Source organism: Elgaria multicarinata, chromosome 20 (genome assembly GCF_023053635.1).
Source record: "Elgaria multicarinata webbii isolate HBS135686 ecotype San Diego chromosome 20, rElgMul1.1.pri, whole genome shotgun sequence".
Taxonomy (NCBI): domain Eukaryota; kingdom Metazoa; phylum Chordata; class Lepidosauria; order Squamata; family Anguidae; genus Elgaria; species Elgaria multicarinata.
Genome location: NC_086190.1, coordinates 6924708 through 6950876, shown reverse-complemented (window position 1 = coordinate 6950876; position 26169 = coordinate 6924708). Strand labels below are relative to the sequence as shown.

The following is a 26169-nucleotide window of genomic DNA, read 5'->3' as shown; positions in this document are numbered from 1 at the left end:
GAGCCCTGTCCTCCTTTTCAAATGGTCACCCTATCTTGGATGGTTTTAGGATTAATGAAAATTTCATCTGCCATTTTGTTTCAATCTAAATTTTTAAAGATTTACATTTTCAATACCATTTGATCAATTTCAACCAACCTTGGCATGATGATTCAGCACTGTAGTGAGCAAATTTTAACCATACATTTCATCATATGATTATCTATAATCATAAAAGAGGATGTGTCTCTGTCTGTCTTCGCCATAGCTCCAAGAATGCCAGAAACCTGAAATGTGTCATGTATACAAAGAAAACCCTAGGAATGTGCACTTTAGGGTAAGTTTGTTTTTTAAATGCATAGATTTTAATCAATTTAAGTATGTATGTGTGGTTGAAGCCTGCAGTTAGATTTTCAGCTACTACAGGCAGAGGTCACTAACTAGCATAGAAGCATAGAATCCTAGAATAGTAGAGTTGGACAGGGCCTATAAGGCCATCGAGTCCAACCCCCTGCTCAATGCGGGAATCCACCTTAAATAGGGTGACCAGATGACCCGGGAAATTTATTTATTTATTTATTTATTACATTTTTATACCGCCCAATAGCCGAAGCTCTCTGGGCGGGTCACAAAAATTAAAACCATAATAAAACAACCAACAGGTTAAAAGCACAAATACAAAATACAGTATAAAAAGCACAACCAGGATAAAACCACACAGCAAAATTGATATTATTATTATTATTATTATTATTATTATTATTATTATTATTATTATTATTATATTTATTTATTTATTTATATATCACCATCAATGTACATGGTGCTGTACAGAGTAAAACAGTAAATATAAGATTAAAATACAGAGTTAAAACAGTAAAATTTAAATGTAAGTTAAAATTAAGTGTTAAAATACTGAGAGAATAAAAAGGTCTTCAGCTGACGACGAAAGGAGTACAGTGTAGGCGCCAGGCGGACCTCTCTGGGGAGCTCATTCTACAACCGGGGTGCCACAGCAGAGAAGGCCCTCCTCCTGGTAGCCACCTGCCTCACTTCCTTTGGCAGGGGCTCGCGGAGAAGGACCCATGAGGATGACCTTAGGGTCCAGGCAGGTACATATGGGAGGAGGTGTTCCTTCAGATAACATGGCCCCAAGCCATTTAGGGCTTTAAATGTCAATACCAGCACTTTGAATCGGGCCCAGACCTGGACTGGCAGCCAATGAAGTTGTAAAAGGACTGGCGTAATGTGATCTCGCCAGCCAGTCCCTGTTAGTAAACGGGCTGCCCTGTTTTGTACCAGCTGAAGCTTCCGGACCATTTTCAAAGGCAACCCTATGTATAACGCATTGCAATAATCCAAATGAGGGGTTATCAGAGCTTGGATAACTGTAGCTAGGCTATCTCTGTCCAGATAAGGGCGCAGTTGGTATATCAACCTAAGCTGATAAAAGGTGCTCTTTGCCACTGAGTTCACTTGTGCCTCAAGTGACAGTTCTGGATCCAAGAGCACCCCCAAACTACGGACCCGATCCTTTAGGGAGAGTGCAACCCCGTCCAGGACAGGGCAAACATCAACTCGTCGGACAGATGAACCACCCGCTAACAGTACCTCCGTCTTGTCTGGATTAAGTCTCAGTTTGTTAGCCCTCATCCAGTCCATTACTGTGCCCAGGCACTGGTTCAGAACAGTCACTGCCTCACCTGGGTTTGATGAAAAGGAAAGGTAGAGCTGGGTATCATCCGCATATTGATGACACCTCAGTCCACATCTCCGGATAACCTCCCCCAGCGGCTTCATGTACATGTTAAACAACATAGGGGATAAAATAGAGCCCTTCAGAACCCCATGGCTTAGGAGCCACGGCACAGAGCAATAATCCCCCAGCACCACCTTCTGGAATCGGCCATCCAAGTAGGAGCGGAACCACTGCAATGCAGTACCTCCAACTCCCAGCTCAGAGAACCTATCCAGAAGGATACCATGGTCGATGGTATCGATGGCCGCTGAGAGGTCCAGGAGAACCAACAGGGTCGCACTCTCCCTGTCTCTCTCCCAACAGAGGTCATCCCCATTTTTTTGAATGTACATACATGGCAGAATGGCTGCAAAAATGAGGGTCAAATAAATCCACTGTTTTGTAAATTTATTTATAATTTTGTCCTTAAAATGCCTGCAGACCAGATAAACAACCCCTTCTCTACTCCCACCACCCCAAAATAACCTTTAGGCTGGCCATGGACCTGCAATAAATATTCATGTTCTCATGTTCTTAATTGAACAGTGGTGATGGAAAAGTTTGATTCTGAAATCTCTGGTGTTACATCATTTTCTTTTATCACTGAAATAATAAAGTTGTGAAATGGAAGCATCCTCCTAATAGGATGAGCATATTAAGTGAGCCTACTCCCATTGTCAGCTGTTTTTTGGGAACATTCCTGCATTGAAGTTCCGCTCCTCAAACAGGATGGGTTTCCTCTGGGCTCTCTTAGCCATTGTAGCAGAACTTGGAGCTTTGTTTGGACTCATCCTCCTGGCATGGACAACCCTGTACTATCTTTCCACCGCAGAATTCCCTCATGACATTTGTGACCCTCACAGGCTGAAATGTGTATATTTTGGATCGATTATGCTGTTTTCAATGGTAAGTTCTCTTCTCTTCTCAACTTTAGTTTGTGTTAAGAAATCAGAGTTAGGGGCCTGTTCCAGGGTAGAAATACATTAAACATGTTGATTTTCTTGCCATTTCTATACTGTAAAGCCCAGGCAGTCACAGTGCAGTGATATGTCTCCTGCACGGCAGTGCACTTCAATACCACGACAAAGCGGTAGTGTGGACCGAGCCTTCAGTCCAAGTCCCAATGCTGTCTACACTAATTTATTTGTCACACTGCCCATCTAAAATTCCAGGAGCAGAACATTTTTTGTGCAGCCAGGTGGTTTATTTATAGGACTGTGTACACCCCTCCCCATTTCAATCAGAGGCTTTTCATGGCTGTAAGTATTCAAAGTAAAAGCTGTTTTCTGATCTGCCCTTATTTGTTTCCCTCAGGATTTCTAATCCAGACAGACCTCGTCAATCTTGTTTGCACTTGTTGCAGATCCCTTAATTGCCTTTCCACTGAAGCAGTGAAAATAGCTGTTAACAATAGGGATGTGCATGGACCCCCCGCTCCGCTTCACTTGCAGATCTGCCATTTGTCGGATCGGGCCGCTCCGCCCCGCCCCCGCTCTGCCCACTTCCGCTCCGCTCCGCTCGGAGCTCTGGATCCGGATCCGGAGCTCCGTTTTCCCCCCCATAGGCTTGCATTGAAAGCTAAAAAATTATACAACTTTTTTTCTGTTCAAGTTAGAAACCTCATGTTTGGCACCATGACACCTCATGGGGGTATACACACGCACGCCAAGTTTCAAAGCAATCCCATCATCCCCTGATTTTTGGGGAATTTTTGAAAATCGGGCACCCCATTCACACCCCTTTCCATAGCTCCGTCAATTTGCACGTTAGAAACCTCAAACACGCCACCATGAAAGCTTATCCAGGGATACATACACACGCCGAGACTCAAGGCAGTCCCATCATCCCCTGATTTTTGGGGAATTTATGAACATCCAACACCCCTTTCCATAGCTCCGTCAATTTTGTACGTTAAAAAAAAACCTCAAACTCACCACCATGACAGCTTATCCAGGGATACATACGCCGCACGCCGAGACTCAAGGCAGTCCCATCATCCCCTGTTTTTTGGCGGGGCTTAAACCTGCAAAATTTGGAACTTCCAAAACTCCAAGTGAGCGCAGGAAGGACTTCTCCCCTGAGTCAAAGCCACACACACACAACATCCCTGCGAGGTGGGCAGGGGAGGAGGGAGGGAAGGCAGGCAGGCATGCAGCTGGCATTTCTGGGGGCATAAGGAAGTGAGCCAAGGATAAGCCAGTAATGCATATAAAATGGAATAAATAAACAAATAAATAAACAAAGGAGGGGTGGAATTAAAAGCAGCAGTGTTGCTCAATAAACAGCAAGAAGAATTTTTTTAAAAAGGCTATATCTGTCTTTTACCAGCAATAGGGGGACGTGCCTGGGGGAGGGGGAAGTAGCTGCCAGTTCAACTCAAGACAGGCATTGCTTCACCAACAGCTCTGAGCTTGAGAAGTAAATGCTCACTTCAACTCATAATAGGCATCGCTCCACCACTAAGAAGTAAACGCTCACTTCGACTCATGATAGGCATTGCTCCACCGTTTTACTCTCTTTGGAAGGCTCTAATGGCCTTCCAGTGCAAGAGAGAGTGGGGGCACGTCCACGATGAGATGCCCTAGGGGAGCTCATCCCCTTGCACCACATCTTTTCAGTTGTTCCCCAAAGTTAGGGTGGGTAGCAGTGCTGTGTTTCTATCTCTTATTCTTGGCTTAGTATATGATTTCAGGTTGTGTTTGTGCATTTGGTGGGGCTACTGTGTTAAAAAACACTGGGAAAAGTCCGTTCAGATGAAGAAAGAGAAGTTTCCCAGAATCCCAAGTTACCCGTTTTGCCTATGCCCTCCTCTAACTTTGGGATCATGTGATCATGACCGGGAGCTGACTCTGCCCCTCAGCCCTTTGAAAAAGGTATTTTCCCCGCTGATGTTTAAAAAAATTCTAGCGCATGACCCGCACGATGCAGAGAGGTGAGAGTAGTCTCAAAATGACCCCCATCCACGACTCTCTGTGCACAAGAATTTTCAGAACGATAGCTTAAAAACCAACCCAGTTATGCCCGAGTCTTTCCCGCAATGCAATCCTATGGGTGAAAAGCCGAAAACGCCGTTTGAGCCGCGCGGTTGACCCGATTTTCAAAAAAATATAGCACGCGACCCGCACGACGCAGAGAGGTGAGAGTGGTCTCAAAATGACCCCCATCCACGACTCTCTGAGCACAAGAATTTCCAGAACGATAGCTTCAAAAAGAACGTAGTTATCCGCGATTATTTGCCGCAATGCAATCCTATGGCGAAATGTTTTCAAGATGGCGATCGGAGCGCTCCGCGGAAAGAGAAGCGCTCCGAAAATGGCCGCTTCTCTTCGCCTTGCTTCTAGGGGTCCGCGGTCCGCTCCTACTCCGCCTCTGGGTAAGGCGGAGCAGGCCAATCCGCTACTGCTTCTACGCTCCTAATCGGAGCGGATCACACCCCTAGTTAACAAGCAATGAAAAATAGTCTTGTGGCACCTTAAGGACTAATACATTTATTCAGTGATCTCAAGCCTTCTGGTTTAAGATGAGAGTTAAAACTCTTTAACAAGAGTTAAATCTCATGTTAGCTCAAGCTACACAAAGCCAAGAACTTGAAAGTCAAGGCTGATGCCTTAATGATGATGTACATGTCACAAACTGGGCTTGCTAACAACTTACCCTCCATGTACCCAAACTTTTTTGTACATTAAATATTATGGTTTCATTGTATATATACCCTTTACTTTTCGTTGAGTTTGTGTTTTTGTTTGTTAAGGTCTACACCTTTTTTTTTTTGCTATTTGTCAAGCTACACAAAGCCAAGAACTTGAAAGTTAAGGCTGATGCCTTAATAGATGTGCCCAGAGAGCTGTAATGATGATGTACATGTCACAAACTGGGCTTGCTAACAACTTACCCTCCATGTACCCACACTTTTATTTGGACTTTCAGGCCCAAATCAAGATGGGGAGGATGGATTATCCTGGGACCAACAAAGATGCCCTACATTGTCCTGGCCCTCTCTGAAGCATCTAAGCATTACTGTGTTGTTAGAGGAATCTTCATAGTGTATAACCTGATCCTCTCCAGTTAGTGTCAACTCTCATGCTTTTTATACTGTATTTTGTATTTGTGCTTTTAACCTGTTGGTTGTTTTATTATGGTTTTAATTTTTGTGAACTGCCCAGAGAGCTTCGGCTATTGGGCGGTATAAAAATGAAATAAATAAATAAATAAATACAATAAATTAGAAAATTAAAAGAATAGGCATTGTACATATAGAATGTAGTCGATTTCAACATAGGATCCCTACATTGCCCTACATTGTCCTGGTCCTGTCTTGGCTTATGAAACATCTAAGCATTATTGTGCTGCTAGATGAATCTTCTTGGAGTACAACCTGCTCCTCTCAGTTAGGGTCAAATAACATCACAAAACTAAAGGAGTGGGCATTGCACATTTATAATTCAATAGATTTCAACATAGGATCCCTCTGAAAACACAAAAGTACTAACACCATTCTGCTATTTTGGGCTGCATCAATAGAAGTATAGCTTCCAAATCGTGTGAGGTACTGGTTCCTCTCTATTCAGCCCTGGTTAGGCCTCATCTTATTGTGTCCAGTTCTGAGCACCACAATTCAAGAAGGATGGAGACAAGCTGGGGTGTGTTCAGAGAAGGGCAACCAGGATGATCAGGGGTCTGGAAACAAAGCCTTATCAAGAGAGACTGAAAAACTACTGGGCATGTTTAGCCTGGAGAAAAGAAGATTGAGGGGAGACATGATAGCACTCTTCAAATACTTGAAAGGTTGTCACACAGAGGAGGGCCAGAATCCCTTCTCGATCATCCCAGAGTACAGGACACGGAATCATGGGCTCAAGTTACAGGAAGCTGGATTCCAGCTGGACATCAGGAAAAACTTCCTGACTGTTAGAGTAGTACATCAATGGAATCAGTTACCTAGGGAGGTTGTGGGCTCTCCCACACTAGAGGCATTCAAGAGGCAGCTGGACAACCATCTGTCAGGGATGCTTTAGGGTGGATTCTGCACTGAGTGGGGGTTGGACTCGATGGCTTAACCTTTTCTCTCTCTCTCTCTTCATAACTCCCCTTAACTAATGAGGCATTCCAATGCTGCTTTCATTAGGCTTTTATTGACTAGATTCCACTTCATCAAATGAATGAAGTGTTACCTTCACTTGGTTGACATACACATGTATCAGCCTTCCCTAACTGGGTTACCCTCCAGAAGCACTGGAATGATGTTTCAGAGAAAGGTGACATATAAATGTAAGCATCTCATTAAGAATTGTGGCCACATAGTACTCTAGTGTTAAATTAGCTGTTGACTGTTTCCTCCTGGGAGGGTGTCTGAAATTTAACTAACCTTAGCCCTCTAACAAATGGAAGATCACCTTTAGAATTTTTGTTTCTGAATCCGCATCCGTGTCATGTTTCTCAGGAAACTCCTGCTTTCGATGGGAGACAAATGACGGGGCCTGCTAAGCAATCCACAAAGCTCTCATTAAGCAATAAATATTGCTTCCCACCCGAAGAGAGTCTAACCTCTTGGAAACTTCCTCCTAGGCAAAGCTATGCAAACAACAAGACAATTGTCTGCTCAAGAAGAATAGGAAGCCACTTCCCAAATGCCCGTAACTTCAGAGAGGGTTGTTCGGAGGCGGGTTCTTGAGCAATGCGACCCGGGCTGACTTTCTTATGCCTCCCTTTAGCCTGCGGCACACCCTAGCATCAGCCAGTCTATCAGGGCACTTTGCTCTGGAAGAATGATCGCTTCCCACTGAGTATGTAGGATTTGCCCTTGAGGAAATAAACTCTAGAAAGGGTTCACTCCCTGCTGGTGAAGAGCCCATGAGAGCTTTCTCCCCCACTGGTACAGGCTGGCCTGTGTCTGGTGCCGTCTCCTCTACTTCTGAGTCTGATTGCTCACCTGAAACTCCTTCTTCCAAAACAGGGGGAGCAGGGATAGACATGAAAATCCATTTGTAACAACAAGGGATATTCAGTCTACCCTTCATTGACATACCTTCTTTCTCTCATCTCAAACAGGACTATATTTTGTGGAAAATAGGTCTCTGCAATCAGTACAGCTTTGTGAAATTCATGGAGAATGCACCCCCCTCTTTCAAAGATCCAAACCTTTCCATCAAGCATCTACATGTTGAGGGTATCCCCGTGAGATTATATCAGTCCAAAGCACCGCAAAATGCACAGAGGGGGGTTCTTTTCCTGCACGGAGGAGCTGGCACCTTGGGAAGCCTTGGTAAGGAAATGGAATGAACAGAATTCTTTAAGACTGCACCCTTTGATTTCATGGAAAGTGATACTGGAAATGTTTTTTGGACACAGGGGATGAATATTTCTACAATGTACCATTTATGTTCTACTTCCTTTTGCTTAAAGTCTGATAGGGAGGTTCAAATGAACCTTGTTTCATTAAGAATCCTTGTCTAACTCCCATTATAATTAATGTAATTGCCTTAACTGCTTGATATTGGACCTGTCTTCGCAGCTATACATTCATACTGGGGTCACCAACAGGGTGCCCGTGGCCACCAATGTGCTCCATGGTGCCTGCCAAGTTCCCTGCTGCACCTGATGTTTAGTTTTATTTTCTTAAGGTATTTTAATTGATTAGTTTTAAACTGGGGTGCTGGCATGCTGCAGACTGAAGTTATGCCCTCCAGCACCATCTTTATTTTGGTTCAAAAAGGAGGTTTTGTGTTTTGGAATTCAGACTCACATCTTCCTTGTACTTAGATTCTTGGGCATGTTACTTTCCTATTGTGTGTGTCCCCATTTGCCTTCTGGCAAATGAGTGTTTTGTGAGCAACCATGCTCATGATGGCAACTATTTATGATGGATTTATTTCTGAGCAATAGTTTACAAAGCCGCACAGCAATCTCTTGAGGCCCACCCTAGTCTGAGAGATCAGAACTGCATCGTCTTCATACAGAAGCAGAGAAACTTTAGTGTTCAGTATCTTAGGTGGGTGGGACGGGAAGGGCTCCAATGCGTGGGGGAGGTCTGACAAATACAGATTAAATAATAGAGGTGTGAGCACACAGCCTTGTCTAACCCCACATGAAGCAGCAATCTCTTTTGTGTAGTGACCTGATGGGCTGCACCGAACCTGAGCAGTGGTGTTATAGTAAAGAGATTGAATCAAAAACAGGAGTCTCTTATCCATAGAAAGCTGTTCCAATTTGTTCCACAGACACGGGCGTGATATAGAATCAAAAGCCGATTTTAAATCAATGAAGGCTGGAAAAAGTTTGCCGCCTTTAGGGGCAGAATATTTGTGGGCCAGGTGAGTCAAGACCAGACAGTGGTCAAGGGTTGAGCAGCCGGGTTTAAAACCGATCTGCTCAACACCCAGTATGTCATGCTCAATGGTCCATGCCTTTAGTTTGAGGCCTAAATAACTGGCATAGATCTTCCCCACTATCGATAACAAACAAATAGGGCGATAATTAGATGGATCATCTTTGCGGCCTTTTTTATTTATTGGAATTATAAAAGCTTTCAGCCAAACAGCAGGAATAATGCCTGATTGGTTAATTAAAGAGAATAAAGAGGCCAACAAGGGGGCCCACCAGCTGATGTTACTTTGAATCAGCTCCGATGGTATACCACCAGGGCCAGGAGCCTTATCAGGCTTAAGCTGATGGATTAAGTCTTCCACAGTGGCAGAGTAAACTGGGGGCCATTCCGGGGCAGCGGAAGATAGATAGCGGTGGGGTAATGTATCACTGCTGTCACTAAAAGCAGTACAAAAGTGGTTTTCCCAGATACTAGCTGGAATGTAACATTCTGGACTATCACCTCTGTTACTTAGGGCGCCCGATACTAGCTGCCAAAAGGTTTTACAGCTACGGGTTACAGAAGCAGCCAACAACATTTGCCATGCTTCTCGGGTTGCTTCAGTCTTTTTGCGGTGTAACAATTTCTTATACTCTCTCCTAAGCACAAAATACGAGTGTGGGAGTTGGCCATCATTACTCATGCGATAAGCAGAGTAAGCTGCTTGAATACAACTCCGGAGATTAATACACTCCCTGTCGAACCAATTATTCCTACTGGTTCTTGGGCGTGTCACTGTGGTGACAGAATTTTGAAGGGAGGAACTCAAAACCTGTATGACCTTTTCAAAAGCTAGAATGCCCTGTTTAGGAGGGGCGGTTATGGAAATTAAATCAATAGCATCCAAAAGACAGGGAGATTTGATTAGCCTATTAAAAACCATACCGGTTTTATGAGACCATTTAATCCTGTTAGAATTTACTTTTAGAGAACCAGGGGAAGGATAGGGATGAATGGACAGTTTTGAGGAGCCTAAGTTGTCAAGAGAAAGCTCCAGTGGGAGATGATCACTGACAGAACGAACTGCTACTTTTAGATTACATCCCCATGATTTAAGCTGTGGGTGTACTAAAATGTAGTCCACTGTGCTTGCTCCCCTAGAAGAAATGTAGGTAAATTCACCCCTGACGTCATCAGCACTGGAACCATTCAGGATACATAAGTTGTTTCTGGAGACAAACTGAAGCAAATTGGAACCAATGACCTAGGGAGGTGGTGGGCTCTCCTACACTAGAGGCATTGAAGAGGCAGCTGGACAACCATCTGTCAGGGATGCTTTAAGGTAGATTCCTGCATTGAGCAGGGGGTTGGACTCGATGGCCTTGTAGGCCCCTTCCAACTCTACTATTCTATGATTCTAGGGTAGCAGTGTAGTTCTTGCCAAAGATTGACACTTCTGTTCCTTTCATATTGTGTAGTATGACCACAAAACTCTGAGTTTCAAAGCTTATAACCACCCCAGTACGCTTGCGCCCTTAGTCAAAGGGGAAAAGTGTAAACTTTTTTAAAATTGTGCACTTTCCCCATTTGAACAAAAGAATAGTACTTATGATCAATAAATCTGGAGACTTAGCAGTCCCTATGGAGGTGACTGGACCTGCCAATTTTTAGATAGCGAGGTCTAGGGACTTTAGTGCTACACATGCAAACACTTTCCTTTTCTCAAAAACGAAATCAAAAAGTTTTTTTTTAAAAAAAACCCAAAGAGAAATTTGTCAAATCACACAAGGGATTATAGATCGTAATCAGAAGGTGTTTACGGTGACAATTAGGCATTCATGGCCCCTAATGTCTGGTGTCAGTTTTGTTGAAGTGCAAAATAATCTCTGTCCCCTAGTAATTTCCTTTTGTCTGCCTGGCCTCTGCCCTTATTTAGCTTCACTGGATGTCATTATGAGAAGAAAACATTAAACTTCTCTTTAGGCTGCAATACACATTGCCTGGGAGTAAGTGTCACAACACAGGCCTCACACACCAGGCCTTGTCGCACACAAACCCTCCTCAAGCCAAGTGCCACCACTTGAACAAACTGAGGGTAGTGTAAAACACAACCTTTTCCTCTTATGAGAGGGTAAAGGCTAGAATCTGAAAAGGTTTTACTGTGTATGTAATAAGCTGAAGGTTATATATATGGTGTTTACGATAGTAACTGTAAAGCAGGTGATAAAGCCAAGCAGACACGTGGTTTGAGTTAACAAAACAAAATAAAATGTTTATTTTTGTTTAACAGATCTTAGTTACTTCAAATTCAAGTTAACCTGCTTAATCTACTAGTTTTGTGTGGCACAGAGCGGTAAAGCAGCAGTTTCTGCAGCTGAAACTCTCCACACGGCCTGAGTTTGATCCCAGTGGAAGCTGGTTTCAGGCAGCCAGCCCAGGTCGACTCAGCCTTACATCCTCCCAAGGTCGGTAAAATGAGTGCCCAGTTAGCTGGGGGAAAGGTAATAACGGCTGGGGAAGGCAACGGCAAACCACCCCGCTATAAGGCCTGCCAAGAAAACATCAACGAAAGCTGGCGTCCCTCCAAGAGTAAGTAATGACTCAGCGCTTGCACGAGAGGTTCCTTTCCTTTTCCTAAGTCTTTTAAAATCGTATCTCCTTTCACTCTCCACACCACTGACAAATCTGACACTCCCAACCAATAGGGGTGTGATCCGCTTCTCCTCGGATCGGAGAAGCAGAAGCGGATCGGGGTGATCCGCCTCCGCTACATGCGGAGGAGAAGCAGATCGGGGAACTGGAGAAGCATAGCAAAGAGAAGCAACCATAAGCGGATAGCTTCTCTTTTCGCGGAGCACTCCGCCCGACATTTTGGATTTTTTCACCCAGAGGATTGCATTGCGGAAAAGATTAGTGGATAACTTTTTTGTTTTTCAAGCTATCTATTTGAAACTCGCTGTGCTTAGACAGTCATGGGTGGGGGTAATTTTGAGCCTATTTTCAGCACTTTGCGTGCTGTGGTTTTCTTGCTATTTTTTTTTAAAAAAATAGGGTAAAAAAAGCGGGAGAGGTATCTTTTCGAAGTGCTGAGAGGCAGATTCAATTCTCAATCATGATCACCTGATGAAGCATCCTCCAATCCCAAAGTTGGAGGGAGGGATAAGCAAAATGGGATACTTAGTAACTTGGGATACTGGGAAACTTTTCTTTCTTAGTCTTTGAATGGACTTTTCCCGGTGTTTTTTTTTTAAACAGTAGCCCCAACAAATGCACAAACACAACCTGAAATCATATACTAAGCAAATAAGTAATAGATAGGAAACACAGCACTGCTACCCACCCTAACCTTGGTGAACAACTGAATAGATGTGGTGCAAGGGGATGAGGTCCCCTAGGGCATGTGGACATGCCCAGTGCACACACACTCCTGTCCTTGAAGGGTCATCAGAGTTCTCCAAAGATAAACCAGTGGAGAAGCTATGCCTGTCATGAGTTGAAGTGTCAGGTAGCTTCTTAAAGACTGGTACTTACTTTGGGCAAATCAAATTGGCATGATTCCCCCTCCCCCTGGGCCCGTCCACTTTCCTCTTACTGGTAAAAGACAGACATAGCCTTTTTTAAAAAAATTCTTCTTGTTGTTTATTCAGCAACACTGCTGCTTTTAATTCCATCCCTCATTTATTTATTTATTTATTTATTTATTTATTACATTTTATATTTATACACCCTATAGCCCAAGCTCTCCTGGCTTTTCCTCTTCAGTGAAGTCAGGCAGGCTTTCATTGTGGTTCAACTCCTTATTGTTGTTGTTGTTGTTGTTGTTGTTATTATTATTGCTACTAATATTAATTAGTACTGCTATTATTAACGTTATTATTTTGTTGTTGTTTAATAATGGCTGTGATCACAGTGCAGTCAATCAACTCTGAAGCAAGGATCACAAAGCTTTACTCTTATCCTCCTAGCCTCCTAGTTATGGGATGCAAAAGAAAAGGCATCTCTCTGTGCTGCTCCCACCTCACAGGGATGGTTTGCATTACTTGCTTTGAAACATTCCTTGGCTCACTTCCTTGTGCCTCCAGAAATGTCTGCTCCATGCCTGCCTTCCCGCCACCGCCTGGGTGCTGTTGTTTTGGGGTATCTGCTGGGATTGACTTCCCCATATATCTATGGCATATATCTGCCTGCCTCTCTGCCCGCCTGGTGCCTGGGAGCTGTACTACATGATGGGGTTTGTGGTTCAACCCCACAAGCCTCTGGCATGCTTGCTCCCAGTGCTGCCTGTCCTCCTCTGTGCCCACCTTGCAGGGATGGTTTGCATTACTGGCTTTGAAACAGTCCTTGGCTCACTTCCTTGTGTCCCCAGAAATGTCTGTGGCATGCCTGCCTTCCCTCCTCCACCTGGGTGCTGTTGTGGTGGGGCATCTGCTGGGATTGACTTCCCATAGATCTATGGCATAGTTGTACATCTCTGCCTGCCTCTCTGCCCGCCTGGTGCCTGGGAGCTGTACTACATGATGGGCTTTGTGGTTCAACCCCACAAGCCTCTGGCATGCTTGCTCCCAGTGCTGCCTGTCCTCCTCTGTGCCCACCTTGCAGGGATGGTTTGCATTACTGGCTTTGAAACAATCCTTGGCTCACTTTTTTTTTTTGCATTGCTGCTGTTTTTATCTGGTTGAGCTTTTATGTTGTATTTTAAATTATGGTTTTATACTGTTGTTTTATACTTGAATTGCCTTAATTTTGTAAACTGCCCAGAGAGCTTCAGCTATTGGGTGGTATAGAAATGCAATAAATAAATAAATAAATAAATAAATAAATAAATAAATATCCTCCTTCAGCGAGATACCCTTAGTTATTAGTATGGTAATTTGAAGATGCTTTCTGCCACCTACGTAGTCATTATTTGGAAAGAAGAGTAATCAGCTGAGAAGTATGCAAGATACTTAGCTTGATGTTTAATTATGCTTTGCATTATGATGGGTTTATACAGGTCATGTAACCAAGAACATGATGAGTGTAGGGAACACAAGAGAGGAGATGATGTAACACTGTGTCTATGTTAGGACAACATATTAGGGTAACAGAGGAGGGAATAGCATACTCACTGTGCATTATTTTGCTGGTACTCTCCACAAAACATGTTGCCCCTCTGTTCATCACACAGCTGAAAGTCCCGGCATCCTTCTGGGTTGCTGGTTCTCCTCCCGCCGTCCTCCTGGCCCTATCCCATCAACCATTGTAACTTTTGCCAGCTGTACAGGAGCAGCTGGGGTGCTTTCGGCTACTCCTTCCAAAGAACTCCATGACCTATGGAATAGTGCACTCGATGGGGGAGATTATATAATGGAGCCCTCCACACAACATTTTAATCAATTGATTATTGGATAAGCAATGGAGCAGCCCATTGGTTTTCCACATTGTTTAATTCAAGAAAATGTGCTGTGTGTTGTGTGTCTGTTGTGTGTGTCCCCTGCACATGACACAATAATCAACACAATGGACTCCTCCCTCACTTAATTATCATGTCGTCCAAACCAGGCCTATATATCAGGAATGAATTTACCTGTGAACAGTTCTTGCTGATGTTGAAGCATTGCCAGGGACTGAGAAAAACCTCCTTTTGAGGGCTTTAACTTAATAAAACAGGACGGAAGGACTGTGTAAAGTTTGCAAACTCCTATATTCCCATGGTATTGCTCATTAAAGGTGACAACAGAACCAGATAATCCTGGGGTGGAGACCATACCCCTAATCTCAAGTGTTACAATGTTTTAAAGAGAGCTGTACTTTCTTGCTTAATATTAAAACTACTCCCTTAGAAACTATTGCTACAGTGACCCAATTATTCTTTCTCTCTTCCTTCGCCTGCCTTTCAAGTCCCTGAATTCTACACATGATGAAATGTCACGTATTTCACACTGGGGTTGCACTCCTACACAGTTACCTGAGAATCAGTCCTATTAAGCTCAGTGAGGCTTGCTTCTGGCTGCACTGAATAGGGAAAATGAATCTGAGTGTTAAAAGTTGAAATTGTAAGCAAAATTCATTGATAATATATAGGCATTTTCCCAGTCCTTGTTCTAGGGTTTGGGTAGGACTTTTGCCTGTCTAAACATGAATTGTGTTGCACCTTAGCCTCCCTTTCTAATCTTTCTTTACATTTATATTACTCCCCCTTTTCACAGCATCATTAGCCACACCTACTCAGTCCAACATTCTGCACTCACTAGACATACAAATCCAGACATACCTAAGGGAACAGAACTGTGGGGTCATGCCACAGTAAGTCACTGAATTTATTGCTTCATTGTCTCCACTCCCTGTAATTTTATAAAATTATTATTATTATTATTATTATTATTATTATTATTGGTGACCATATTTGGGAAACCAAAAAAGAGGACACCTAGTGCGTGTGTGGGGAAGCAGCTTTCTGCAGAAAGTACGTTATTCCCCCGCCACCTTAAAGAACCCAATTGGAGTGGAGGAGGGGAAAGGATTTCATTCTGCACCACCACCATCCACTCCAATTGGGGCTTTTTCTATAATGTCCACGAATGACCCACTTTCCCCTTTAAGACCTCAATTGGAGCTCAGAGTGGGAGAATGATGTGCCTCAAGAAAGCATGTCATTCCCTCCTGCCATGCGACTAGCAGCCTTAAAGAGGATGGTGTGTCATTCCAGGACGTTATTGAAAATTATAGAAAATCCCCCCTGACACCATGGAAAGAACAGAAACCAGGACAAATCCGGAGAAATCCTGACAGTTGGTCACCCTATTATTATTATTATTATTATTATTATTATTATTAATCTCTTTCTCGCTCATGTTCATTTTTCTAGACAGACATGACGGGCATTGCCAAGTCATGCTGTCTTTTACAGATTCAGGAATTTTCTTACAATTGATCATGTTTTAAATATGACTGCTTTTTGGATGTTGGTGTGGATGTATTTTGGTAGGCCCAGTTTCTGAAGGTTTTCTGTATAGTTTTTTGATGTGATGCTGATGACTGATGTGACTAATGGAATAATTGTTACCTTTACCTATTTCCGTAGTCCTTTGACTTCCATGGCCAGTGGTGTATATTTTTCTTCTTCTTCTTCTTCTTCTTCTTCTTCTTCTTCTTCTTCTTCTTCTTCTTCTTCTTCTTGTTGTTATTATTATTATTATTATTATTATTCTGCCTTTTCTCCAATACTGGGACTCACAGTGGTGCCAACAGTGCGATATGGCTGCAAGAAAGGCAAATGCTATTTTGGGCTGCATTAATAGAAGTATAGCTTCCAAATCACGTGAGGTACTGGTTCCTCTCTATTCGGCCCTGGTTAGGCCTCATCTAGAGTATTGCGTCCAGTTCTGGGCTCCACAATTCAAGAAGGACGCAGACAAGCTGGAGCGTGTTCAGAAGAGGGCAACGAGGATGATCAGAGGTCTAGAAACAAAGCCCTATGAAGAGAGACTGAAAGAACTGGGCATGTTTAGCCTGGAGAAGAGAAGATTGAGGGGAGACATGATAGCACTCTTCAAATACTTAAAAGGTTGTCACACAGAGGAGGGCCAGGATCTCTTCTCGATTCTCCCAGAGTGCAGGACACGGAATAACGGGCTCAAGTTAAAGGAAGCCAGATTCCGGCTGGACATCAGGAAAAACTTCCTGACTGTTAGAGCAGTGCAACAGTGGAATCAGCTACCTAGGGAGGTTGTGGGCTCTCCCACACTAGAGGCATTCAAGAGGCAGCTGGACAACCATCTGTCAGGGATGCTTTAGGGTGGATTCCTGCATTGAGCAGGGGGTTGGACTCGATGGCCTTGTAGGCCCCTTCCAAATCTGCTATTCTATGATTCTATGATTCTATGGTTTACAAGATTAAAACATATACAATGGAAATGTATAAATATAAATAGAATTAAACCCCGTAATATTAAAAACATATATATATATATATATTTAAAAAGCAAATAACATTTTAAAAATCCAATACCTTAACACAGGTCCAGAGTATTCCCAAAGGCCTGCCAGAACAAAAAGGTTTTTGCCTGCCTCCAAAGGCATAGCAAGGAGGCAGCCATTCTAGCTTCCATGGGAAGGGAGTTTCAGCACCTTAGAGCAGCCACTGAGAAGGCCTTCTCTCACGTACCCATCAGGCATGCCTGTGATGATGGTGGGACCGAGAGAAAGGCCTCCCCTGAAGATCTCAGAGCCCGGGCAGGCTCAAATGGGAGAATATGGTATTTGCCTTTCTTCTAAATTAAATAGTCCAAACACTGAAGTCTTTCATTATAGAGGACTTGTTCTAGCCCCCTGTTCATTCTGGCAGTCTTTTCCCCCCATTTGTAAGAGGAAGGATAAGATGAAGCAAACATATATTTTTTAAATGCCTAATCATATTGTTCTTCTGGTCTTTTGATATATACAAGGGAAAACAAGTGACAGGCAAAGAAGCAACAAGTTTTGCCACAGGTAAAAGTTTCCCAGTGTTTCTTTAAAGAAAGGATAAGGGCTCTGGGATGTATTATCCGGACTGGGGGTGAGGCAGCCTGGCTACTAGTGCTTCTGGTCCCACCAGCACCTCACTCATGGCCACCTCTGTCCCTGCCAAGTACAGGTCCACCTAGATGGTGGCACTCCTAAGATGCTTCAAATATGTATTGTGTGTAGTGCTTTGCCCCAAAGTATATATTGGACTGTGTATGTATTGCTTTGGACATGCACTGTTGTCTTGTGCACACACACACACACACACACACACACGGAAAGCAGATACAGAAAGAGAGAAAAAAACCTACTTTCACAAGGTAAGGGGGGAAGGGAAGAAATACTAACATTAACTTTCTGTCTAAAGCCTAACAGAAGAGAGGCTGGGTTTTTTTTTTTTTTTTTGTGGTCTGAATTGATCCAAAGTGATTTGGATTGATCTGATCTGCTTTGCACTGCTCCAGACCCAATTCAGTCTGAATCAACCTGCTTCAATTCAGAATTCAGATCCAGAACTGAAATGGTGCACAGCCCAATTTATATCCCTTCAGGGAGCAATCCTTTAGCCCCTAAACAGAGTCCTGGGTGAGGCATAGGATAGTTTGGATTCCTGGGTCCAAGGTTAGAGACAGTGCTCTGACCTCAGAGCCAGGAATCCGAGCTCCCCATCTACTTCCCCTAACCCTATCTGCACTGGCTACCTCTCTGAGGTTGCAAAGGTGGCCTTGGAGAGGAGGGAAAGGGAGCCTACCAGTGAGTGTGTGGGACGGGGACTGTGGAGACCATCTTACCATGGGCCTCCCTGGCCTCCTTCCCTCCTACCCCGCAGAGCACCAGCTAGATGGGTGAAAAAGCCCATCTAGCTGAAATGCATAGCAGGTGGAAGACAAAGGCAAAAAAATCCCTCTTCCTGCTCTGTATCAGAAGGCCATAATCTTCCAAGTTCAGAAGCTTATTGCCATTTCAGTAGGATTGCACCCTAACTCATCTACTTATATTCTACAGCATCTTGCTAATGCTTCCTCTGTTTCCAAATAGTTGGGAAACAGGGAAGACTCATGCTGGTCCCATAATCCTAGGGTAGCTGCAGGCAATACTTTTTCATTACAAAGGAGATTTCTTTTTGTTGTTTTTGCCTCCTCTACTCATGAGTAGACTTACTGAATTCCCTCTCACAACTTATAGCAATGGTAAGTATCTTAAATCATTTAGAGCATCATCCCACGTACCTGTTTCCCTCAAATTATCTCCATAGCATAAAGCTGTTGTTGTTGGCTAAATCACACCCCAGGCAACAGCGCTCTTAAGATCCTTTGCAAACCAGGAAAAGGGTTTAAGGGAGAGATAATGTAAAAAATCATAAAAAATTAACGGATGACCCAATCCAATTCAAATTTGGTACGGTTAAACCCCTCCTTAATATCTATTACTGTGCCAATTTTGATGTCTTTATCTTTAAAACTTACGCAGATGTAAGCATTTGTTTAATTTGTACTTTAAACATATCAAATCCTCCTCCTGCACCCCCAATGGCCGCTCAGTGAACAACAAAAGATTCGCTCCTAAAGGGGTAGTAAAATATGTTGGTTCTTTTGGCTAAGAAGCACAATTAAAGCAGGATGCATTACTTCACAGTCAAAGCAGATTATAAACGGGAAAACTTTGGAGTGCTTTGCACACAATTTGCAGTGATTGCACAGTATAACGCTGGTGTGATGAAGCTATTATACTCTTTGGAACATGACTCTCAAATGGCAGAATCCATGACCTCCAAGATGCTTGGAAAAAGAAAGTCTGGGGTGAGTGTTTGAGCGGGGAGAAGGAAAAAGGGTTGAGGGAATTATGCATGATTATTATTATTATTATTATTATTTATATAGCACCATCAATGTACATGGTGTACAAGACCCTGCCGCATAGGCTTACAATCTAATAAAATCATAGTAAAACAATAAGGAGGGGAAGAGAATGCAAACAGGCACAGGGTAGGGTAAGCAGGCACAGGGTAGGGTAAAACTAACAGTATAAAGTCTGCACAACATCAAGTTTTAAAAGCTTTAGGAAAAAGAAAAGTTTTTAGTTGAGCTTTAAAAGCTGCGGTTGAACTTGTAGTTCTCAAATATTCTGGAAGAGCGTTCCAGGCGTAAGGGGCAGCCGAAGAAAATGGACGAAGCCAAGCAAGGGAAATAGAGGCCCTTGGGCAGGCGAGAAACATGGCATCAGAGGAGTGAAGAGCACGAGCGGGGCAATAGTGTGAGATGGGAGAGGAGAGATAGGAAGGAGCTAGACCGTGAAAAGCTTTGAAGGTTAACAGGAGAAGTTTATATTGGATTCTGAAGTGAATGACCAGAAGAAAGTACAAACAGGCTAATTCCAAGAAACGTTCACGATATCAAGATGGGATTATCTGAAGATCAAAATCCATTCACTTCAATTTATACTGCTTTCACTCCTGATTCCTTGGGCAAGGCATTATTCTTTCTGCCCCACTGTCTGCAGTACGGGAGATAATCATAATGACTTGCCTTTCAGAACTCTTGTAGTTTCATTGAAACAATGTGTGAAATGCTTTGAAAAGTCCAAAGCACAGCACAAGTGACAAGTGTTATTCAGCAACACATGATTTTAGTGGATTTTCTTCTCTTTTCTAGATTTCTATGAAAGAATGTGCCGGTACATTTCCAAAAAGAGCGACTCAGTGGTTTTGTCAGTGGGGTAAGTGAAAATGAGAAGAGGAGAAGAGCCTGCTGGATTATAACAGAGGCTTAACTAGTCTAGCATTCTGTTTCCCACAGCAGAGGACCACATGCTCTTAGATAAGGAGGTTGGAGGAATCTGTCCGGGGTGGAGTCCACCGAGATTTTGGTGGCTTTGCTTCCCAGACTTTGGTTCGCTTGTCCACAAGCTGGCCTGACCGCTCTGACCATGTCACTCCACTTCTGAAATCTCTTCATTGGCTTCCAATTCACTCCAGAATCCAATATAAACTTCTCCTGCTGACCTTCAAAGCTTTTCACGGTCTAGCTCCTGCCTATCTCTCCTCTCTCATCTCACACTATTGCCCCGCTCGTGCTCTCCGCTCCTCTGATGCCATGCTTCTCGCCTGCCCAAGGGTCTCTACTTCCCTTGCTCTGTTTCGTCCATTTTCTTCTGCTGCCCCTTACGCCTGGAACGCTCTTCCAGAACACTTGAGAACTACAAACTCAATCACAGTTTTTAAAACTCAGCTAAAAACTTTTCTTTTCCCTATAGCTTTTAAATATTGAGTTTGTTCTGACTCTATACTGTTAGCTTCACCCTACCCGGTGCCTGTTTACCCTACCCTGTGCCTGTTTGCATTCTCTTTCCCTCCTTATTGTTTACTACAACTTTATTAGATTGTAAGCCTATGCGGCAGGGTCTTGCTATTTACTGTGTGGTCTGTGCAGCACCATGTACATCGATGGTGCTATATAAATAAATAAATAAATAAATAATAATAATAACAGTATACTTCTGCTGCAGCTGCCCCCATCAGCCCTCATGCTCTCCTTCCCTTTTTTTTTAAGTTCAACTTTTTATTGTTATTTCCAAACATAAAAAAACAGACAAGTAAACAAACATCCCCAAAAACCACACATATACATTTAAAACCGCCCAGAGAGCTTCGGCTATTGGGTGGTATAAAAAATGTAACAAATAAATAAATAAAAATAAAATAAGCTTCCGATTTTCTCCACAGCAAAAATAACTAACAATAAGTTCTCTTACTCTTTAATCACAAAAACAAAAAAAATTAGATATTCCCCTCTTTTTGATGTCTTATTATTTGATGTCTTATTTGATTCTTCTTATTCGTTGAATCCACAGACAAACAAGTCATTTTTTCTAGATCCTGCCAAAAGTCTATAAGGGGTTTCCATTCAGATGTAAACCTAGATGTTGACGTTTCCTTAATTATTGATGTAAGTTTCGCCATCTCTGCCAACTCCACCAGCCATTATCCACTATCTCAGCTGAAAACATTTTTTTTCTTTTTTAAAGCTGCTGTCAAAAATGTATTATTTATTTATTTATTTATTTATTTATTACAATTATAAATACTGCCCCACAGCCAAAGCTCCCTGGGTGGTTTACAACAGTTTAAAACAGTAAACATGAAAAAAGTATACAAAATTAAAAAAACCATCAGAAACATAAAAACAACAGTATAAAAACAAGAGTATCCATTTAAAAAACAACAGTTCTGGGGTCCGTTAAAAACAAACTTAGCGTTGTTAAATGCTGTTAAATGCCTCGGAGAAGAGAAAAGTCTTGACCTGGCGCCTGAAAGATAACAGTGTGGGCGCCAGGCGAGACTCATTGGGGAGATAATTCCACAGTCGGGGGGCCACCACCGAAAAGGTCCTCTCCCTTGTTGCTATCATCTTTCCTTTTTCTTAAAATTCTGGTGGGTATCTCTTCCAGGATAATTATCGCTTTATCATCCACTTTAATTTTGGTGAGATAGTGCTGCTGCAGCACCTGGTCTCTTATCTTTTTTCTAACAATATGTACAATCACATCTCTTGGTATACCTTTTGCTTTGGCATAGGTAGAATTAATCCTGTAGACCCTATCAATTGCAGATACTATATCCTTGATATTCCAAAAACCTTGCAAGGTTTTTAAATAATTTCTTCTCTGATATCCCCCTCCTTCCCTTCTGTAAAGGGTCTCAGGGATTGTTCTTTGTCTTTCATCTTCAAAACAGGCTGTCTATCAAATTCCCTCTCCATTTCAATATTCAAAACTGCATTTTTCTTCTGTAGTAAATTCTCTGACCTCTCCTGCTGTTTGTTTTATAGAATTTTCCCATTTTGTAAAATTTCCCAGCCATCTCCTGCTGTGTTTCCACCAATTTTTTTTCCATCTTTTTTTTTCAAAAGATTTCACCTTAATTTCCAGGTTACTAACCATATCGTCTATTTTTTTGCTTAGCTGATCAAAGACTTTCTGAAGTTGTTCAGTTATAGACATGATTTCTGCAGAGAGGTCTACAGAACTTTTTCTAGAGCCTTTTGCAGTCTTCCTCGCGTGTGCCATTATTTTTACTCCTTTATGTCTCCATGGTGACTATGGTAACCATATCTAGTATCCAGTTCTTTCCTTATCAGTTATTATGGTGCATTCTCTCCTCCAAGGCACTCTGTTAGAAGGGAAAAAAGAGAAAGTTCCCATGACCGCATGAAAACTTTGTCACCATCTCCACCATAAGGAATGCATTTTTGCTGTAGTGGAAATCTGAGTTGATAACAGTTTTAGTCCATAAATTACATCAGAAATGAGGTTTGTTGGGCTTTGTGCCTGTGCCAGGCTACAAAGTGGCTGTCGAGAGATATACGTCCACCACCTCAGGACCATCCCACACATCTTCCCCGGCTGAGCTTTCACTCTGACAGACGTTTTAAAAGGTAATTATGGTTTTCTCCAGGAGCTCATCTACACCAAGCAGGATATTCCACTATGGAAGCGGTATATAAAAAGTAGGAGCCACACTACTGCTTTAAAGTGATATTGATGTGCACTGACAACTGTTGGAGCCCATGACACATCTACACCAAGCAGGATATAACACTCTGAAAGTGGTATGAAAGCAGTATATGGTTTGTTTCAATGGGTCCCAACAGTTGTCAGTGCACTTCAATACCGCTATAATGCAGTAGTGTGGCTCCTGCCTTTTATATACCGCTTTCATAGTGGAACATCCTGCTTGGTGGAGATGAGCCCCAGTTCATCCCTTTAATCTTGGGAGATTTCTTCAGCTGGGGGAGCGCCCCCCCCACCTACTTTTACAGCCCCTTTGCCTCTTCGCAGCGAGCGGAGGCATCTAGTCCAACATGTTGCCTCACTGGCAGTCCACCTCAGGCTCTCCTTCCCAATGCTGACACTGGCAAGGAGAGCATGAAAAGTTTGTGTACAGCGGTGGGGGTGAGTGGCAGTGACAGGGAAGGAGGATCGCTTCTTCCTTGCCACCATTGGCACCACCATGCACAAACCCTACACACTCTCTTTATCAGTGCTAACATTGGCAAGAAGTGTGCTAGGGGTTTGCGCACAAATCACGGCTGCAGTTTGGGCAAATTGCAGATGTCATTTGCAGAAAAAACTCACTTCCATAAAAAGAGGGGAAAGTTCCCTGATTTTGAGAACAAACACTCAATTCACTAACACTATGGATACGAATGGATGAGAAATTACTTCCTTCCAGATTGTAATGTGAATTTACCACATTTGCATCTATGAGTCAATAAGAGAGCTGAGCCGGAGCTACTTACTAAAATCATCACTGTATCGAGCTAGGTGACACAATTTATCCTTGAAAAATGTGCAAAAAGTGCACACAAGATGTGGGGATGTGCACCACTTTGTCTCTGGATCCGAATTCTGAGCTGAAGTGGGCCGATTTGGACTGAATTGGGCTGTGATCGCCCTGATTCAATCCAAAATGGATTGGGTCAATTTGAAGAGCTTCAGATTGCTTCAGACCAGTCTGAATAGCCACCCACCCAGTCCCGGACTTGTTGGAGGAGTCCCCACTGGCATCACCATCTTTGAGAGTTCGTGGTAAGGCTTTCATTAACACAACATTACAGGCATAAAAGGACCAATTACAATGTAGAAGAATGACTTGACTTTAGCAAAACAAAATGAAGTCCCAAATTAAATAGAATTTTAATCTCAGATTTTTGACTAGCTGTTTTTCCATCATAGATAATTTGTTGTTCAATTTATTTATTTAAACATTTATTTGTTGGTTTTCAGGGCAAAAGCCCTTGCAAGAAGACCTGCAGCAATAAAATGCATAAAAACAGTTAAAAGACTGCCAGATGAGGCAGGACAAGCTTCCTAAAAGAAGTATTTCTTGATTTCACAGGTATTCTCTCGTTCCTGAGCAGCCCTACCCAGTGCAATTCCAACAGTGTTTGGATGTTACCATACATTTTATGAAACATGCAGAAGACTATGGGGCGGATCCTGACCGCATCATTATTTCCGGAGACAGCTTTGGGGGTTTACTTGCAGCTTCCATTTGCCAAATAATTGCACTTAGAGATGATGTTCCCAAGCTGCATTCTCAGGTGTTGATCTATCCTTCTCTTCAGGCTGTGAAATTTAATTTGCCCTCATTTAGGCAAAATGCCCATGTGCCTCTTTTGATTCAGAGGCAGTTTGTGACATTTGCATTAAAATATATCCAGAAAAATGTAACACTACTGGATGCTGTTTTGGGAGGAACCCACGTCCCCAAAGACATAAAAATCAAATATAGTAAATGGTTAGACACAGAAAATATCCCTGAAGAATTCAAAGTAAGAGAAATCCAAGCTTCAGGACCCAGACACAGTTTTGGTGATCTAGCAGAGCTTATAGACCAGTTGTGTGGGCCACTGCTTTCTCCACTATTAGTTGAAGATGCCATCATTCGACAGCTTCCACAGACTTTCATTTTGACCAATCAGTATGATGTTCTGAGAGATGATGGAATCTTGTACAGAAGACGATTAGAGGACAATGGTGTCCCAGTATTATGGCACCACATTGAAGATGGATTCCATGGAAATCTCAATTTATTTAATTATTGGTTGTTAGAGTTTTCATGCTGCAAAGGAGGGATGGACAGTATTGTTAACTACATCAGAAGTTTATAAAATATTAGTTGATGCAAGAAAACATATACATGGTAATATTTTGGCCAACAAGGGTGAAATATTTAACTAGTTCTTTTTTTGGCTAGTGATAAAGGTCCCTTATTAATTGGCAAATATTTAAATAAATAAATAAATAAATAATAATAATAATGGGTCAAGTCATTGCAAGCAAGAACTACCAAAAATATTTCATAAAAGATAACACTATAACAACAAATTTACATAGGAAATTTCATTTCCAAGTAACAACAGACCATGTAACAGGAAGATGTAAAATTCTGGCAGGAATGGACTATACAGACAGACACAATATAGCTGAAAAATTAATTCACTAACAACTGGCCATCAAATCCAACCTCATCGAACAACCTACACCATTCTGTATAGTCAAACTATACAGAAACCCTTCAGAAACTGGGCCTACCAAAATACATCCACACCAACATCCAGAAAGCAGCCATAATTAAAACATGGCTCAATTGTCAGGAAATTCTGGAATCAGTAAAAGATAGCATGATGTGGCAAAGCCCATCATGTCCATCTAGAAAAATCACCACAAGTAAGAAAGAGATAATAATAATTAGGGGTGTGCACGGACCCCCAGATCCACGCCACTCCGCGCCGCTCCGCCCATAGTCCGCTCCTCTTCGCCGCGGAGCTCCGGCTCCGAATCTGAGCTCCGCAGTGGAGGGGAGTGGCGCCAGGTAAGGCCCCCCTCCCTCCTCTCCCTTACTTGCAGAGACCAAGGGGGAGGGGGGCCTTACCTGCGTCCGTCCGCGGTCCTTTGGCTTCTTCAATTGAGCCCGCGGCTCAATTGAAGAAGCCGAGAGACCGAGGACGGATACAAGTAAGGAAGAGGAGGGAGGGTTTTTTTTACTGGGCCCTGCTGCTGTCGCTGCATGGGCGACAGCGACAGCGGCAGGGCCCGGTAAACCCCACTTACCTTTCTGGCGGAGCTCTGGATCGAGGCGAAGGATCCGCCCTCACCTCGATCC

General features: G+C 42.9%; 1 protein-coding gene and 1 pseudogene across 1 annotated transcript; one reads left to right on the top strand and one right to left on the bottom strand.

Moving 5' to 3' along the window:
• The window catches only part of LOC134411578 (arylacetamide deacetylase-like 3), a 77782-nt pseudogene that overhangs the window by 38065 nt on the left and 13548 nt on the right, over positions 1-26169 (bottom strand).
• LOC134411446 (arylacetamide deacetylase-like 4) lies at positions 2440-25240 on the top strand. Its single transcript, XM_063145247.1, has 4 exons — positions 2440-2623; positions 7766-7979; positions 20156-20219; positions 24400-25240. The coding sequence occupies exons 1-4, from the start codon at positions 2447-2449 to the stop codon at positions 25172-25174; spliced, it is 1230 nt and encodes a 409-aa protein (XP_063001317.1). The 5' UTR covers positions 2440-2446; the 3' UTR covers positions 25175-25240.